A 20,095-nucleotide genomic window follows, 5' to 3' on the forward strand; every position below is an offset into this window, starting at 1 on the left:
TAATAGCCACACTACTGCTCACAGACCTCATCAGAAATATGTATATAATTGTATCATAATTACCACTATCCAGAACAAAGTCATCCTGCGCATAGCGGTATTTCTCCGGCCCACATGCTATGAACACATCGTCATCACCAAAGAAATCTTGAAGACATGTAACCTAAAGAATTATGAAATATGTAGTTAAGTATATATCTGTATGCACGTCTACAAACATAATAGTCATGTTTTAGTTATCATTAATGTTCAGATGGAGACCCCTGGGTTACATACAGTCTTTTTATACAACCCTTGTGGCTCTGGGCATGAATATATGACATACTGTATTACTCAGCATTACTACTACAATATTATTAGGCATTGCTGCTAGTGGTGCATTACTGTTTGCTTACTATTGTATATAGGGGTTCGGTATGTGTGACAGGCGGTCACAAAACCGACGTCGGGATCACGGCTGTTGTATGGCCAGCGGGGGAGTGAGCGCAAAAAAAGCCCCTTGCGCGCTCGGTGGCTCGCCACAGGTTCTATTCCCACACTATGGGTGTCATGGACATCCACGAGTGGGAATAGCCCTTGTTAGTCGGCTTGCCGACCAGCAGGATTTTCAGATGCAGGGATCCCAGTGTCGAAATTGCATAAACGCATCCCTTATATAGAGGTGACAGGGCCCAATTCTACCAGTTTGTCCAAAACACTGAGAATATGCAGTATCTGAGCTTCAAATGTCATGCACAGGACTCCAACCATGCTCAGATACCAGAGTGGAGGTCTACGAAAATGCATTGATAGACCCCACCAAATGTAGCTAGTGGGCCTGGTGATTTCATGTGTAATACTATTGCTATAGGGCCTAATTCAGACCTAATCGTAAATGTGCTAAATTTAGCACATCTACGATCAGTCTTCAGACATGCGGGGGGACGCCCAGCACAGAGCTAGTCCGCTTCACATGTCAGGCCCGATGCAATGCTTTTGTACTGGAAGAGTAGCTCCCAGCCAGCACAGATCCTGCGCGCTGGTAGGAAGCTGCTCGTCGCTGCCCGGGTCACAGCGGCTGCATGTGACATCACGCAGCTGCCGCGGCCCCCCCCCTACGCTCTGGAACCTAAACGGCGGCCAAACGCTGCCTGCCTGCCCCCTCCCGCTTAGCGACCGCCTCTGCCTGTCAATCAGGCAGAGGTGATTGCAGGGCTAAGACACCCGTCGGCTGTCTGGCATGCGCGAAAACGCCCAGCACCGATCGGGTCTGAATTAGCCCCACAGCCGGCAACACTGCTACTACTGATGCCTGTTTTTTAATTACAGATGTGTCCTCATACAACTATCCTCAATACGCCACGTGAATGGAGCAGTCAGACGCAAGTGAGCCACCATGTCCCGTGTGACTATGCTTTCAACAGATATCTTTTTTGGTGTCTTTTTACGGAACTTGTCGTGAAAAAAAAACAAAAAACAGCCACTGCATCATAGCACTTGTCACAAATCAGATTAATCAGCACAAGCTCCTGGTGCGTCCTAGTTGCATCACGCTACGAGTAAGACGCACTGTTTCGGTTAAAAAGACTGCCAACGCTAGCAGATTTGGACGGGACCTGGCGTGCCGAGAGGGGCTGTTTGGCGCAACTGCAGCAATATTGTATGAGCATATATTCTGTATGTATATTCTAGTACATTTTGGTGGAATATTTATGGACATTTCAAATGTGTTTCTGCTGTTACAGTGAACATAAAGAATCTATGCCATAACACAACACTAAGCACCACAATCCTCATCCAGTCAAAACAAGGCAATGTGAAGATGTGTACAGGCCAGGGAATATGTTAGACACCCTACCTAAAAACACTTGGGGACGCATGCGTTTTTCCAAACACTCCCTGTAAATGGTCAGTTGCCACCCACGAATGGCCTCTTCCTATCAATCATCTTGCGAACGCCCGTGCTTTCGGATTTTTCGCACTATCCCGTTGCTGACCGTTATTGTTGTCCGACACACATGCGCAATGTGGTGCATACGCAGTTAGGAAATGGACGCCCGCTGAGCGAAAACGCCCAGTAGCGATCAGATCTGAATTACCCCCTAAAAACTGCATCACAAATCAGCTAATACACATGACATTTCCATGCAGTTCAGTTGCAGTGCTGACAGAAGCATGATAAAACATTCCTACTATGTGCAATAGTTAATAGTGTGTGCTGCTGAATCGACATTCCTGAAAACAGAAAAGTGTTTCTTGTGACACTGCTGCAATACGTGGATCAGATTTCTTGATATGAAGCACACATGATGATTTCCATGGCGGCAGCAGCAGCAGCAGCAGCAGCAGAGAAAGGAACCGTTGAGACATCAGACATTCTTTTCTAAGAATATTCTTCTGCATTCCGCTTGGACTAAACCTAACAAATGAACCATAGAGGCAGATTGCCAAAAAATGTAGAGAGGAAAAAAAACAGCTGACTCAATCCAGCTGCAGGGTCTCAGTGAATACATTAGCCAGCAGAGTGTGGGACTGTGTACATATCCCACCCATGGGAGCTTAGCTGATCTGCTTGTACTCTGCCAACCCCACCATGTAGCTGACTTTGATGACCTGTCAGCAAATGAGAACAATATGAAGGCAGCACCATGCAATTCTGGCATGCATGAAAATGCTAACAAATGTTCTGAGAACTGAAGTGCGACACACCCTTAATATATTAATTTTTGTTTTACAAAAGTTCAACAGGATGTAAAATCCTTCAGCTTGAACAAATCGGATATCGGCTACTAGCTGTAAAGCTTGCTTTTCTCTTCTATCAACTAAACAGGATGTAACTGGAAGCACAAGGGAAAAAGTCATTGGCAATTTTATGACACAAAGGAAGGAAAGGAAGGGAAGTCCTTAAATGAGAAATGATTAAGTAGAAAAAAAAACCCCACAGATCACCTATGCTGTTGAAGGACCTATATTTCATACAGTAGTGTGTTTGACACTCCAATTCTGTATCAGGTTAATGCTGTGCTTTTGGAGGATCCAAGTCCTTCCGCTATATAAAATTTAGTGTATCACTTCCTGCTTGTTTCAGTTTTCATTATCTTTGTGACCCTATAAAGTTTATATTGTTGTAGCCAATGACCATTCTCAAGCTTCAGTTTCAAACTGAAGCTTGAGAATGGTCATTGCTTACAACAATACAATCATGCTATCTCTTGATATAATTGTGCTTCTCTGCACTTTACGATTATCTGACAGGTTGAAATATGCCAGCCTATATCCCAATTCAAGTCATGGGTCTTTTGGACAGCCAGGATATTGGGGGTCATTCCGAGTTGATCGATCGCTGCCGATTTTCGCAGTGCAGCGATCAGGTGAAAAAACGGCATTTATGCGCATGCGTATGGGCCGCAATGCGCACGCGCGACGTACGGGTACAAAGCTCTTTGTGGTTGTGCTCAGGTTCTAGCAAAGTTTTCCTTTGCACTGACGGCCGCAGGAAGATTGACAGAAAGGGGGCGTTTCTGGGTGTCAACTGTCCGTTTTCAGGGGGTGTTTGCAAAAACGCAGGCGTGTCTGAAAAAACGCAGACGTGGCTGGGCGTTCCTGGGCGGGTGTAGGACGTCAAATCTGGACACGAATAGGCTGAAGTGATCGCAAGCGCTGAGTAGGTTCAGAGCTACTTAGAAACTGCACAAACTGTTTTTGCAGAGCTCAGCTGCACATGCGTTCGCACTTCTGCTAAGCTAAAATACACTCCCCAGTGGGCGAAGGGCATAGCGTTTGCACGGCTGCTAAAAACTGCTAGCGAGCGATCAACTCGTAATGACCCCCATTGTCAACAACAATTATTTACACCTAACAAAATGCACCTGAAACCCAAATATCACACTAAGGCACCAACTGACATGGCCCAGAAAATCAGGATAGCTGTTACTGAAATTAGGTAGAGGGTACAGGCCCTTACCCACTGTTGTTACGTTAACTTTGAGTGACACTGCACTTGTGGACAATTGGTTAATGGATGACACTGAATTAGCCAAATGTATTTGTGAATGCAAATCAATGCAGCATTTTCATAAAAACATTCTGAAACTGAAATGTTCAAAGGTAAAAGTGCAAATGATAGTGGGTATAGAGTGATTGGGATCTATGGGAGTCTATCCCTATATATAACATAACCATAATATGCTAATAGAAGCATGTGCTTTGACAAAAGTGGGTATGAATCCTTATACATTTCAAAAATATCGTCTGAAGATGTTAATGCACAAATGAAAACTGAAAATAAGAATTTACTTACCGATAATTCTATTTCTCGTAGTCCGTAGTGGATGCTGGGGACTCCGTCAGGACCATGGGGAATAGCGGCTCCGCAGGAGACAGGGCACAAAAGCAAGCTTTTAGGATCACATGGTGTGTACTGGCTCCTCCCCCTATGACCCTCCTCCAAGCCTCAGTTAGGTACTGTGCCCGGACGAGCGTACACAATAAGGAAGGATCTTGAATCCCGGGTAAGACTCATACCAGCCACACCAATCACACCGTACAACTTGTGATCTGAACCCAGTTAACAGTATGATAACAAAGAAATAGCCTCTTAAAAAAGATGGCTCACAACAATAATAACCCGATTTTTGTAACAATAACTATGTACAAGTAATGCAGACAATCCGCACTTGGGATGGGCGCCCAGCATCCACTACGGACTACGAGAAATAGAATTATCGGTAAGTAAATTCTTATTTTCTCTAACGTCCTAGTGGATGCTGGGGACTCCGTCAGGACCATGGGGATTATACCAAAGCTCCCAAACGGGCGGGAGAGTGCGGATGACTCTGCAGCACCGAATGAGAGAACTCCAAGTCCTCTTTAGCCAGAGTATCAAGTTTGTAAAATTTTACAAACGTGTTCTCCCCTGACCACGTAGCTGCTCGGCAAAGTTGTAATGCCGAGACCCCTCGGGCAGCCGCCCAAGATGAGCCCACCTTCCTTGTGGAGTGGGCTTTTACAGTTTTAGGCTGTGGCAGGCCTGCCACAGAATGTGCAAGTTGAATTGTGCTACAGATCCAACGAGCAATCGTCTGCTTAGACGCAGGAGCACCCATCTTGTTGGGTGCATACAAGATAAACAACGAGTCAGATTTTCTGACTCCAGCTGTCCTTGAAATATATATTTTCAATGCTCTGACAACGTCCAGTAACTTGGAGTCCTCCAAGTCGCTAGTAGCCGCAGGCACCACAATAGGCTGGTTCAAGTGAAAAGCCGAAACCACCTTAGGGAGAATATGAGGACGTGTCCGCAGTTCTGCCCTGTCCGAATGGAAAATCAGATATGGGCTTTTGTACGATAAAGCCGCCAACTCTGAAACTCTCCTGGCTGAAGCCAGGGCCAATAGCATGGTTACTTTCCATGTAAGATACTTCAAATCTACCGATTTGAGAGGCTCAAACCAATGAGATTTGAGAAATTCCAAAACTACGTTTAGATCCCACGGTGCCACTGGAGGCACAATTGGGGGTTGTATATGTAGTACACCCTTGACAAAAGTTTGTACTTCAGGCACTGAAGCCAATTCTTTCTGGAAGAAGATTGATAAGGCCGAAATTTGAACTTTAATAGACCCCAATTTGAGGCCCATAGACAATCCTGCCTGCAGGAAATGTAGGAATCGACCCAATTGAAATTCTTCCGTTGGGGCCTTCTTGGCCTCACACCACGCAACATATTTTCTCCAAATGCGGTGATAATGTTGTGCGGTCACTTCCTTCCTAGCTTTAATCAAGGTAGGAATAACTTCCTCTGGAATGCCCTTTTCTTTTAGAATCCGGCGTTCAACCGCCATGCCGTCAAACGCAGTCGCGGTAAGTCTTGGAACATACAAGGTCCCTGCTGAAGCAGATCCCTTCTTAGAGGTAGAGGCCACGGATCTTCCGTGAGCATCTCTTGAAGTTCCGGATACCAAGTTCTTCTTGGCCAATCCGGAGCCACTAGTATTGTTCTTACTCCCCTTTTCCGTATAATTCTCAGTACCTTTGGTATGAGAGGCAGAGGAGGAAACACATACACTGACTGGTACACCCACGGTGTTACCAGAGCGTCCACAGCTATTGCCTGAGGGTCTCTTGACCTGGCGCAATATCTGTCCAGTTTTTTGTTGAGGCGAGACGCCATCATGTCCACCTTTGGTTTTTCCCAATGGTTCACAATCATGTGGAAAACTTCCGGATGAAGTCCCCACTCTCCCGGGTGAAGGTCGTGTCTGCTGAGGAAGTCTGCTTCCCAGTTGTCCACTCCCGGGATGAACACTGCTGACAGTGCTATGACATGATTTTCCGCCCAGCGAAGAATCCTTGCAGCTTCTGTCATTGCTCTTCTGCTTCTCGTGCCGCCTTGTCTGTTTACGTGGGCGACTGCCGTGATGTTGTCCGACTGGATCAACACCGGCTGACCCTGAAGCAGCGGTTTCGCCAAGCTTAGAGCATTGTAGATTGCTCTTAGCTCTAGTATATTTATGTGAAGAGACGTCTCCAGGTTTGACCATACACCCTGGAAGTTTCTTCCCTGTGTGACTGCTCCCCAGCCCCGTAGGCTGGCATCCGTAGTCACCAGGACCCAGTCCTGTATGCCGAACCTGCGGCCCTCTAACAGATGGGCACTCTGCAACCACCACAGGAGAGACAACCTTGTCCTTGGTGACAGGGTTATCCGCTGATGCATGTGCAGATGCGATCCGGACCATTTGTCCAGCAGATCCCACTGAAATATTCGTGCATGGAATCTGCCGAATGGAATTGCTTCGTAAGAAGCCACCATCTTTCCCAGGACTCTTGTGCATTGATGTACTGACACATTTCCTGGTTTTAGGAGGTTCCTGACAAGTTCGGATAACTCCCTTGCTTTCTCCTCCGGGAGAAACACCTTTTTCTGAACCGTGTCCAGAATCATTCCCAGGAACAGCAGACGTGTTGTCGGGGACAATTGAGATTTTGGAAGATTCAGAATCCACCCGTGTTGTTGAAGCAATACTTGGGTTAGTGCTACACCGACTTCCAGCTGTTCTCTGGACTTTGCCCTTATCAGGAGATCGTCCAAGTAAGGGATAATTAATACGCCTTTTCTTCGTAGAAGAACCATCATTTCGGTCATTACCTTGGTAAAGACCCGAGGTGCCGTGGACAACCCAAACGGCAGCGTTTGAAACTGATAATGACAGTCTTGTATCACGAACCTGAGATACCCTTGGTGTGAGGGGTAAATTGGGACATGCAGATAAGCATCTTTTATGTCCAGGGACACCATGAAGTCCCCTTCTTCCAGATTCGCTATCACTGCTCTTAGTGACTCCATCTTGAACTTGAATTTCTGTATGTACAGGTTCAAGGATTTCAGATTTAGAATAGGTCTTACCGAACCGTCCGGCTTCGGTACCACAAATAGTGTGGAATAATACCCCTTTCCCTGTTGTAGGAGGGGTACCTTGACTATCACCTGCTGAGAATACAGCTTGTGAATGGCTTCCAATACCGTCGCCCTTTCTGAGGGAGACGTTGGTAAAGCAGACTTTAGGAAACGGCGAGGGGGAGATCTTTCGAATTCCAACATGTAACCCTGAGATACTATCTGCAGGATCCACGGGTCCACCTGTGAGCGAGCCCACTGATTGCTGAAAATCTTTAGTCGACCCCCCACCGCTCCTGAGTCCGCTTGTAAAGCCCCAGCGTCATGCTGATGGCTTTGTAGAACCCGGGGCGGGCTTCTGGTCCTGGGCAGGGGCTGCTTGCTGCCCTCTCTTACCCTTTCCTCTGCCTCGTGGCAGATAAGACTGTCCTTTTGCCCGCTTGTTTTTATAGGAGCGAAAGGACTGCGGCTGAAAAGACGGTGTCTTTTTCTGTTGGGAGGGGGTCTGAGGTAAAAAAGTGGATTTGCCGGCAGTTGCCGTGGCCACCAGATCCGATAGACCAACCCCAAATAATTCCTCTCCTTTATATGGCAATACTTCCATATGCCTTTTGGAATCCGCATCACCTGACCACTGTCGCGTCCATAAACTTCTTCTGGCAGATATGGACATCGCACTTACTCTCGATGCCAGAGTGCAAACATCCCTCTGAGCATCTCGCATATAAAGAAACGCATCCTTTAATTGCTCTAGAGTCAATAAAATACTGTCCCTATCCAGGGTATCAATATTTTCAGTCAGGGAATCCAACCACACTACCCCAGCACTGCACATCCAGGCTGAGGCTATTGCTGGTCGGAGTATAACACCAGTATGCGTGTATATACTCTTCAGGGTAGTTTCCAGCCTCCTATCTGCTGGATCCTTGAGGGCGGCCGTATCTGGAGACGGCAACGCCACTTGTTTTGATAAACGTGTGAGCGCTTTATCCACCCTAGGGGGTGTTTCCCAGCGCGCCCTAACCTCTGGTGGGAAAGGGTATAATGCCAATAACTTCTTAGAAATTAGCAGTTTTCTATCTGGGTTAACCCACGCTTCATCACACACGTCATTCAATTCCTCTGATTCTGGAAAAGCTACAGGTAGTTTTTTCACCCCCCACATAATACCCCTTTTTGAGGTACCTGCAGTATCAGAGATCTGCAAAGCCTCCTTCATTGCCGTGATCATATAACGTGTGGCCCTATTGGAAAATACGTTTGTTTCTTCACCGTCGACACTAGATTCATCTGTGTCGGTACCTGTGTCGACTGACTGAGGTAAGGGACGTTTTACAGCCCCTGACGGTGTCTGAGACGCCTGAGCAGGTACTAACTGGTTTTCCGGCCGTCTCATTTCGTCAACTGACTTTTGTAATGTACTAACATTATCACGTAATTCCATAATTAAAGCCATCCATTCCGGTGTCGACTCCCTAGGGGGTGACATCACCATTACCGGCAATTGCTCCGCCTCCACACCAACATCGTCCTCATACATGTCGACACACACGTACCGACACACAGCAGACACACAGGGAATGCTCTTATCGAAGACAGGACCCCACTAGCCCTTTGGGGAGACAGAGGGAGAGTTTGCCAGCACACACCAAAAGCGCTATAAAATGTATATAAACAACCCTAAAAGGTGTTGTTTTTGTTATATGCGCTTTAAATATATAAATATCGCCAAAATATGCCCCCCTTCTCTTTGTTACCCTGTTTCTGTAGTGCAGTGCAGGGGAGAGTCCTGGGAGCCTTCCTCACAGCGGAGCTGAGCAGGAAAATGGCGCTGTGTGCTGAGGAGAATAAGCCCCGCCCCCTTTTCGGCGGGCTTTTCTCCCGGGTTTTGAGATATCTGGCCTGGGTTAAATACATACATATAGCCTCAATGGCTATATGTGATGTATTCTTTGCCATCAAAGGTATTAAATATTGCTGCCCAGGGCGCCCCCAGCAGCGCCCTGCACCCTCCGTGACCGTTCAGTGTGAAGTGTGTAGCAACAATGGCGCACAGCTGCAGTGCTGTGCGCTACCTTCATGAAGGCTGAAGAGCCTTCTGCCGCCTGTTTCCGGACCCTCGATCTTCAGCATCTGTAAGGGGGATCGGCGGCGCGGCTCCGGGACGAACCCCAGGGTGACCTGTGTTCCGACTCCCTCTGAAGCTATGTCCAGTAGCCTAAGACTCCAATCCATCCTGCACGCAGGTGAGTTGAAAATCTCTCCCCTAAGTCCCTCGATGCAGTGAGCCTGTTGCCAGCAGGACTCACTGAAAATAATAAACCTAAAAACTTTTTCTAAGCAGCTCTTTAGGAGAGCCACCTAGATTGCACCCTGCTCGGACGGGCACAAAAACCTAACTGAGGCTTGGAGGAGGGTCATAGGGGGAGGAGCCAGTACACACCATGTGATCCTAAAAGCTTGCTTTTGTGCCCTGTCTCCTGCGGAGCCGCTATTCCCCATGGTCCTGACGGAGTCCCCAGCATCCACTAGGACGTTAGAGAAATTGCATTTATTATGTGCAGCACAACTAATAAAGTTACGAAGGTGATTGTGGATGAAATAGCCAGCAGTGTGTATGTTAATTCCACACGCAACTATACTCAAATTGTACCAAAATGGTAGTGTTTAGTGTGCCACGGACTTTGCAGCTTATCCAAACGCTAATCTGAGTACTAGTATATTAAAACAGAACTAAGACACAACATTGAGTAAAAAGTACAGGTACAACATTGATTTTCCGGCACCTGATGATCCAGGACATCTTTCAATCCGAAGACAGGTCCGAAACTGGTTACCTGCACCATGCATCACTATGCTGAATCTATGACTTTTTTTTTTTTTTATTCCTTTGCGCTAAAAAAATAATAATAATAAAAATCCTAACAGGCATATTCAATTACCTGTGGAATTTTGCCAGCTAATATTTTTTTAAAAAAGGACACGTCCAAATTAAATTTGAATTACTGCGGGTATGCGAACTCCAGATACCTGTGGTACTCAAAAAAGTGGTTGCAGGATTTTTTGCACTCAAAATTCCACTGTGTGAAAAAATTCAGAAGCAAAATCTGATTGCAAAAGTAAAATCTTCCTCTAATGGGCAAAACCATGTGCACTGCAGAGGGGGGCAGATATAACATGTGCACAGAAAGTTAGATTTGGGCGGGTTATATTGTTTCTGTGCATGGTAAATACTGGCTGCTTTATTTTTGCACTGCAATTCAGATTTCACTTTGAAAACACCCCACCCAAATCCAACTCTCTCTGCACGTTATATCTGACCCCCCCCCCCCCCCCCCCTGCAGTGCACATGGGGGGTCATTCCGACTTGGTCGCACGCAGGCTATTTTTAGCACTGCTGAGGCCAGGTAATCGCCACCTACAGGTGAGGGGGATAAGGCTGTGCAGGGCTGCAATCGGTTGTGTAGAGAGCTGCACAAAGAAAAATTTGTGCAGTCTCTGCACAGCTCTGGAGTTACTCACCTGCTGCGATGATTCAGCATTGACCTGACGTCAGGAACCCTCCTCTTCAACGGCCGACCACGCCTGCGTTTTTCCGGACACTCCTCAGAAAAGTTGAGTTGCCGCCCAGATCCGCCTTCGTCCCAATCTTCTTGCGTTCACCGATGCGAACGCTTTATTCAGTTCCCTCGTCGCTGCCTGGCGACGACGCGCATACACAATGATGCCCGTGCGCAGGTGCAGTTCCGAGCCGTTTGTACGGCTGCAAAAAGTTGCAGCGTGCGAACGGGTCGGAATGACCCCCATGGTTTTACTTTCTTTTGTGCTGAAAAAGCCACCTCGGCTTATACTCGAGTCAGCGTTAGGAGGGACAAGGAGAGCGCAGCGCGCGGCTCTCTTGTGTCCCTCCTGCATCTCCGGCGGCAGCGGCGTGTGTGTGTTAAAGGAAGTGCACGAACCGGCACTTCCTTTAACATACGCCGGAGACGCAGGAGGGACACAGGAGAGCCGCGTGCTGCGCTCTCCGTGTCCCTCCTTCAGAAGACAGCGCGGGAGCGATGGAGGGTAAGTATCTAGCACTGTGGGGCATATCTGGCACTGTGGGGCATATCTGGCACACCTGGCACTGTGGGGCATATCTGGCACTGTGGGGCACATCTGGCACTGTGGGGCATATCTGGCACTGTGGGGCATATCTGGCACTGTGGGGCATATCTGACACTGTGGGGCATATCTGGCACTGTGGGGCATATCTGGCACTATGAGGTCTGTGTACGGGTAGAGCTGCATTTCCCACCCTAGGCTTATACTCGAGTCAATAAGTTTTCCCAGGTTTTTGTGGTAAAATTAGGTGCCTCGGCTTATATTCGGGTCGACTTATACTCGAGTATATACGGTTGGCCCAAAATGCTATGCTACAGTGTTTTCACTGTAATGTGGCATTTTGAATGCAGATAGAGCCGCAATTACACACAGAATATAGGCATGCTGCATATAATTTTAATCAGCAAAAGCTGCTTGTGTATCCTGTTACATTACTTTTTGTTTAAGACACATTTCTGCTGAAAAACGCACCCAAAAAGATGCTTGGCGCTACAGAGTCCTGCCATGGCATGGCGCGACTTCAGAGGCTGTTTAACGTGACTGCAGCAAGGATGTAAGAGGACACATCTGTAATGAGTGAGTGCAGTGTGACTCGATAGCTGTGAGCAACTTTGTGCGTTTCCCCCCGCAAATATGTGTTTTAGTCGCAAAGTAATGCACTAAGACACATGAGCAGCTTCTGCTGATTAAAATGATATGCAGCATGCCTATATTCTGTGTGTGACTGTGGCTGTATCCGCATACGAAATGCTATGCTACAGTGTCAATTTCGAAAGCAGAGAGAGCTGCAACTACACACATAAGCATGCCACATATCATTTTAATCAGCAGGCTCTGCTTGTGCACCGTATTGCATTACTTTGCTAAAAATAAAAAAAAAGCGCACGGCGCTACAGAGTCCCGCCATGGCATGGCGCGACTTCAAGGGCTGTTTAGCGTGACTACAGCAAGGATGTAAGAGGACACATCTGTATACTACATTTGCAACATGGCTCAAAGAAATAACACTATTTGTGCCTAGTTTTGTCCGATCATTTTAAAGTGTGCATGTTACTGAATCACTTATTAAATGTGTGTTACATGTCTATTAATCATATCAGAATGTATCTAGAAGGGAATACCGTGGACTTACTAGTAAATGCTAATAAATAGGATTTCCCAATATATACAATATACACAATATAACGTTAACAACCTTTTTCCACCCACAAAACCCAACTACATCCGTAGCTGTATGTAAAACTTGCAGACAAACAGGGAACACAGGTAAACCAACTTTCCAATAATCACTCTCCTATTGGGGGGAGGGGGAGTACTTACTGTATGTGTATAATACAAGAAAAACCTATTACTTTCTAAACTGAAATACAGGTTGAGTATCCCATATCCAAATATTCCGAAATACGGAATATTCCGAAATACGGACTTTTTTGAGAGTGAGATAGTGAAACTTTTGTTTTTTGATGGCTCAATGTGCACAAACTGTGTTTAATACACAAAGTTATTAAACATATTGTATTAAATGACCTTCAGGCTGTGTATAAGGTGTATATGAAACATAAATGAATTGTGTGAATGTAGACACACTTTGTTTAATGCTCAAAGTTATAAAAAATATTGGCTAAAATTACCTTCAGGCTGTGTGTATAAGGTGTATATGTAACATAAATGCATTCTGTGCTTAGATTTAGGTCCCATCACCATGATATCTCATTATGGTATGCAATTATTCCAAAATACGGAAAAATCTGATATCCAAAATACCTCTGGTCCCAAGCATTTTGGATAAGGGATACTCAACCTGTACTGTATATTTAAATACACACAAGCATTTCTGTAGTGAGCCAGTGGCCTTTAAAAATGTACGTCTAGTGAAATGAATTAAAGACAGAAATAACATTTGGGCCTGATGAGAGCTAAGAAAATTGATGCGGGGAAAGCAGGTCATCCTTTGTGTCTGTGCATCCATGAGTGAAGGGCCTGTTAGTCTTCTGAAGTCTAATGTTGTGTGCTGGAATGTCACAACTGTCACAGCCACTGAAGATATCCGATGCTGTGACGGCTTGACCTAAGGGTTGCCACCTGTTCCATATTCTATCGGCAATGCCAGTAGAAATGACACTCGGTGCCAATTGTATTAATAGGGAGTAGATATAAAAGACAAGATATATGCAAAGCAGTCATTTTTCCTGGACTTTCAGACACTTTATAAATATAATGCAAGACTGTTGCAATCTCATTTTGGTACTAGTAAACCTCTATGTTTGCCACATTATCATAAAATTTGCAGGGTTGCTTTTCTTTTACCCAGAAATGATGTTTAAAATAGCGCCTTAAATTTACTTTATGTCACGGCTAAACACTTCCACTACATATAATTATATGAGCTCACTAATATTCCTTTCAGACCAAAACCCCAGGTCCACCCCCTGATCACTGAACACGAGTTAACCCTTTCACACTGAGCCGCAACCCATGTTAAGCAGGCAATAACCAAGGTTTTTGCAGAAGTGTGAAAGGGGTATAGGGTCTATTCATGAATAAGTAAAAAGTGTGGAGAACTGAACCAGTGGAGAAGTTGCCCATGGCGACCAATCAGCATTGAAGTAACATTTATAATTTGCACACTATGAAATGATACAGAGCAGCTGATTGGTTGCCATGGGCAACTTCTCCACTGCCTCACTTCTCCACTCCTTTTACTGTGTTTTGTTCACTGACAATATTCTGAATTGCACTGCATTAGTGCCCCAGACATTGGCATAAACAGTCTATTTCACTCCGCTTTACAAAACACAGCATGTGATAGTGTCAGTAAGAGTGCACAAAGTGTGACAATGATACTAGCGATACGCTACCAGTGTCCTCTAGCAGTCCAGATATGATTATTATGGATTTCTAAGCATCCATAGCGCTGGGCAATTCTAAACAAGAGCATACATAAAACAGGGACACAACAAGGTCAACAAAATAAATGCAGGAGTGAAACAGGCATGGGAGGTCATGCTCATGTGACGCAGTGCAAAGAATGGGACAGCAGCACAATGGCAGGTTGCCAAAGAGCATTTAATATTTGACTGCTGTAAATGTCTGATCAAGTTGGTAGCAGCACAGAAGTCTTGTAAGTGGGAATGAGAGGTGGTAATGAGGGGGTAAATCTAGCAATTGCATCTGGAAGAGGATTTGAAGATGAGGCTTGATCTATATGATACCCTTTTCACATCGCAAAAATAACCCGGTATCGACCCAGCATATTGCCGGGTCAACACGGGTCAGTGTGCGATGTGAAAGGGACCTCGAAGAATTCCCAGGTTGCCTGACCTGGTAATTCAACCCAGGTTATAAAAAGGGTTATTCCTGGGTTGAATACTGGGTCAGTGGCAGCATAAATGGATTCTCAATGCGACCCGGGACCCGTTCAATACACAGGGAGAGGCGGCACGGAGATGAGCTAATATCCCAGCGCTGGCTCCACCCCCACGGCCGGCTCCGCCCGCGCCGCTATGACAACCGACCTGGCATACTGCCAGGTAGGGAAGCCAGCACAGAGGCTCCAATGCCGGAACCCACCCGGGAAGGACCCGTTTCCAATACCCGGGTGGGACCCGGCATTGGAGATGTTAAAGGGGTATGAAAGAGGTGGCATTGGTGAAGAAGGGTTGCAGTCTATTTGTGCAGTACCCCTGTCCCCCTCCTTTGATAGGGCACCCCGTAACCCGCAGCACTGCACCAGCACCGGCAGAAACTCACAGCAAAACGGGCTGCCAGCGCCGGCGGTCATCTAATGACAAGAACATAGGTTGAGTAGTGAAAGCCTGCGCAGGCCAGGCTCAGTCTCAGTATAATCAAACTGTCTGGCCGTTGCACGGGCTACAGGGAACGACGGGGAGGTGGCAGACAGGATAATATCGGGACTCGGGAGAGGATGCAAGACAGTAGTGCTTTTTTTGGTTATCATATATATTACCAGTGTAGGGTTCAGCACTCCAGTCTTTCCATCACTATATTTGCCAGGTGCCTAGCAAGATTAAATACAAAAACTGGATTTGGCAGAACGGTCATAAATACCACAAGAAGTCCATATACTTCTACATTTCGGTTTTAATCACAAAACCGTTGCCAGTTATTGCAGAAGATTAGACCGACACTCCAAATATATCATGTGCATAAATACAATGGTTAATTAGCTTTATTCAAACCCTCAGGTCCTTTATCAAGCCAAGCCAACTTGAAATTGAATTTCGTACTTTGAATGCCCACTCCCACCTACATCCTACATCACCCCATCCTCCGTCCTGCCTCTGTCTCCACTCTGCTCTATCCCACCTCAGTCCGAGTCATTATGCACTACTAATTCAACTATGTGTATGTATGTATGTATGTATGTATTTATATTTATTTTATATATAACACTGCAAACTATTGGAGACTGACTGAGCTTTATTTCATATGGAGACACGGACCGATAAGTGCCGTTATTGGGATATTTGTGTGTTACCACATGCACCACGGCTGTTGCAACTTATGAAGGATGGTGTCGGCTTATTTTAATTTCAGTGTGTATACATATATTAGTTCTTGAAGTTGATGTGTTAGAAGCAGGAAAAAAAGGGCAAGCGTAAGGATCTGAATGACTTTGACAAGACCCAGATTTTTCTGATGGCTAGATGACTGGGTCACAACATCTCCTAAATGGCAGGTCTTGTGGAGAGTTCCCTGTATAAAGTGGTTAGTACCTACCAAAAGTGGTATAAGGAAGAACTAAAAGGTGATCTGACGACAGAGTCATGGGTGTCCAAGGTTCACTGATGCATGTGGAGAGTTAAGATTAGCCCATCTGAGGATACGCCATTCCCACCTCCACCACCTCATCCGCTGTCCTGCCTCCATTCTCTGACTGACCTCTGTCCTGCCTCATTCCCGGAGACATGACACACTGCTGATTAAATTATTATGTACAGTATGTGTGCATGCTGTACATATATTTTTTTAATATATATTATTAGATAGATATTCTAATTACATGTGGATGCATCCAGATAGGTTTGGAATAAATGACTGGTTAAGTTAGTGGGGAAGACTTTAGGGCCCCCCTTTCTAAAGTGACCCGGTCCCCCCAAAGCCTTAATCCAGTTCTGACGAATAGAACTAGGGTGACAACTGACATTTAATTCTGCCGTCAGGTGTGGTTGGGGTAGGACTAGGAAGACTGAAGGGCAAAATAGGATGACGGATGAGGCCGTATATGATAACAAACATTTAATAGAACAGTTTGGAAACTGTCGCTCATCGCTCCCTAGAAACAATGTGGAAACTAAAGTCACTGGGAAAAATAAAATAAAAGTGCTCGTATTACTGTATATCACACAAGGTTTTAGTATTTTCCTGAGAGTGATTTCTCTATACGAATCCCTACACTTGCACAAATTTAAAAAATGCTGAAATAATGAACAAATATGTGCTTTTTCTATGTATAGAGAATATAAAAATTATTTATCAGAACTTCGTAATAAACAATAATGAAACAATAAATATATTGTGCTGCAACATGCCTCACTTTGTTTTAAAAAATATCTATTCAAGCTGTATTTCAAGGGTACCGTGAATTTATTACTGGAGAAACTATCCAGCTGTGGATTTGTTGATACACCAATCAAGCCTTATTCTGCATCATAATTACATGAATTGTACAATTGCATTTCATTATTTCTGTATAAGTAGTCTGAGCAGAGAGCATGTTTTGGACAAAATATTCATGCAGAAAACATTTCTGTAGACAATTATCTGCTAGATGTCAGAAGTTACTAACACTAGGGAGGAATCAATTTACAAGAATGGACTCAAACAATATAACATTTCTGCACACATTCTGGAAGATGAGAAACTAATGCCTACTAGCTTGCCACAGGGACATGCAGTCAGGGAGGCAGAGTCATTAATGATTATAATAAACAAAGAAGATACTTCTGACACATATTCTGTGCCATAAGTATCTGCTTTATGATATTTTAATCATTTTTGCAGTTAAATAGAGTTTGGGAGGCACAGATAGTGGTGCCAAGCTATGGGCGTAAAAAGCCACTGAAACCTACACCAGTGCCTCCTTGACAAAGATGTGCTTTCTCTCCATATGAAAGCACGTTCCTGTCAGTGAAGCAGATGTGATTGGACAGCGGATCTATCACTACATACAGCTGCCAAGTGATGGATCCTCTGTCATCACTGGGTGAGTACGGGTAGCGGCCTTATGTGGCGGTGACATGGCGGAAGTGCGACAGTTAGCGGCGGCAGGACCCAGCAGGGATAGCTGGCATGGCGGAAGGCCTGGATCCCCCGCTTATATAAGCGGGGAGGGACCATGCAAGAGCTCCTGAAAAAAAGAAGTAGCCAGAAGCCCTGTGCAGGTGGTGGCTATGCAAAAGAGCATGGCTGTCGCCCCCCAGGTGAAGACGCCGGAAGCGCTGAAGAGGCGGCAGTCTGCAAAAAAGCTTAAAGGCTGCTGCCCCCCAGGTGAAGAAAGAAAAAGACAGAAGCCCTGGGGAGGTGGCGGACATTCAAAAGAGCTTAATGGCCACTGCCACTAGGTGAAGACATTGTGATTTGTATTTATTTTAATATTTTCATTACAGGTGGACTACAGGTGACAGCGAGCCCTTAATATCCGGGTGTGCAGGCACTTTTGGATCTCAAAGTGCTGGCATGCTGGGGTAGGCTTGCTGGGACCTGTGGTCACCTGTAAAGAAAAATATTATCATATCATGAACCCCGCATACACCGCCAACAGGGCACAGAACTGGGCTTTCAGCCCAGGGCTTGTTGTTGCTTGGGACGGGGGACTACATTTATTTTTTTGTGTCACCACTTTCTGAGGAACTCCAGCCCTGGGCTCACTAGTTTGGGGGGTGTTTAATGTGATGGCAGGGGGGCCCCACACCGAGTGTCGCCCCCTGCTATGGCATAATCCTCCTTGCTGGTTCAGCCTGGTGCTGGTTTTCGTTAGATAAGGGGAACCCTACTCGTTATTTTGTTTTTTTAAGAGGGGGGAGGGATGTGAATCAGCCACGTCACTGGCCTGCCAGCAGAGCCGGATTTACTGCAAGCCATCAAAGGCACCTGCTTAGGGCCCGGCGGGTCCCATGGAGCCCGTGGCTAGTTCGTAAGAAGGCACTGATATACAGACCAATGCTTCAGTACTGTATATTGTGCTGCAGCAATGTGGTCAGTACAGATGCAGCAGGCGAGAGGGTATACAGATTAAAACAAGAGTGCAGGGTGCAGATAAAAGCAGGGTTCAGGGGAGGGAGTGCAAATGAAGACCATGGTTCAGGAAATGGGGTACAGCTAGAAGCCAGGGTGCAAGGAATGGGGGGCATATTAAAAAAACAGGGTGCAGGGAATGGTATATCCACTACAATCAGTGGTGGGCGAGGCACTGGTATACAGCCCAGAGTAGGGATGACGGCATTTATATATAATCAATACAGTCACTGATTGAGGGGTGTAATTATGGGTATTATAGGTAATGGGGACTTGATAGTAGGTGATAGGGATCTGCTACAATCAATGAAGGGCACTGATCTAAAATGCGGTAACTGAGCGGAATAATAATGGGAATTAGAGGAATGGGGATATGGTGCAATCAGTGAAGGTGGAACAGTAATATAATGCAGTCAGTGAGTGAGGGTGTAATAATGTGAATAAGAGGAGAGGTGACATGGTGCAATCACATGCTCACTTTATTATATGGATTAATAGATGAATACCCGTACTTCACTACGGAATTTCAAGTATTTCTGTGCGTATAACTTTAATTTTGAAGGACTTCCTGGTAAACTAATTAGACTTACAACAGGACATACTCCGCCCACCGTTGCCAATCTTTGTCAGGCCACACCTCTGGGTGGGCCTTCCCCAGATTGATGCTGTCAAAAGGCTGGCGCTGAGAAGAAAGAGCCGCCTCCTTCTCTGCCCCGTCCCACCTCTGATGCTGCCCTGCTCAGTGCTGTAAATGCTGGGACGACAGGCCAAGCTCCGCCCACTGTATATTAAATATGTAAGGTTTGCAGGGATAGGCTGACTCTATTCCAAAGGGCCCTAGGTCTCCTTGCTTAGCTTCTCACTCTCCTTAGGGCTCCCCCTTTGAGTTAAAAAGGTAAAGATTTTCTTACAACAGTTAAGGTCAATGGGAGAGCTGTTGGTACCCTTTACACAGCAGATACGCAGTTGTTGACTATCAAGCTTTCCTTTAATGCATTTAAAAGTCAGAATATCTGTCTTCTTTCCTCCTATTGCTCTCTGAGAGGTTCGGCAATGTTTAGTTCAAGTGACGGTCTTTCATATGCTCTCTGTATTGTAAGGAAGTCACAAATATGGTCTCTGCAGTGCATGCTGGTCACAAGCTCTATTTAGTATATGGCGGTCACAAAAATGCTCTTAGGAATTTATGGCATCCACAAAACCGTACACTGTCAGAATCACATCAGTCCTAACTCCACTTGCGACTGGGTGGTTTAACTGGGCAGCAGGATAGGTTTGCTATGACTTGCTGATGGAAGTTCAGGCACTGCTGACTGAACCTATCACTGCTTATAGTTATGTAGACCCCCAGGGTCG

General features: G+C 45.7%; 1 protein-coding gene across 4 annotated transcripts in view; it reads right to left on the reverse strand.

Moving 5' to 3' along the window:
* Nucleotides 1-20,095, reverse strand: part of DCLK2 (doublecortin like kinase 2) — a 235,802-nt gene that overhangs the window by 105,597 nt on the left and 110,110 nt on the right. For all 4 annotated transcript variants that reach the window (XR_010177472.1, XM_063920574.1, XM_063920575.1 and 1 more), the window contains one exon: nt 64-163. Coding sequence is in view for 3 of the 4 variants with exons in the window: in XM_063920574.1 (XP_063776644.1) it covers nt 64-163 (100 nt within the window). In the remaining variant the exon portion in view is untranslated. The remainder of the gene's footprint in view (nt 1-63; nt 164-20,095) is intronic.

Source organism: Pseudophryne corroboree, chromosome 1 (assembly GCF_028390025.1).
Source record: "Pseudophryne corroboree isolate aPseCor3 chromosome 1, aPseCor3.hap2, whole genome shotgun sequence".
Lineage (NCBI taxonomy): Eukaryota > Metazoa > Chordata > Amphibia > Anura > Myobatrachidae > Pseudophryne > Pseudophryne corroboree.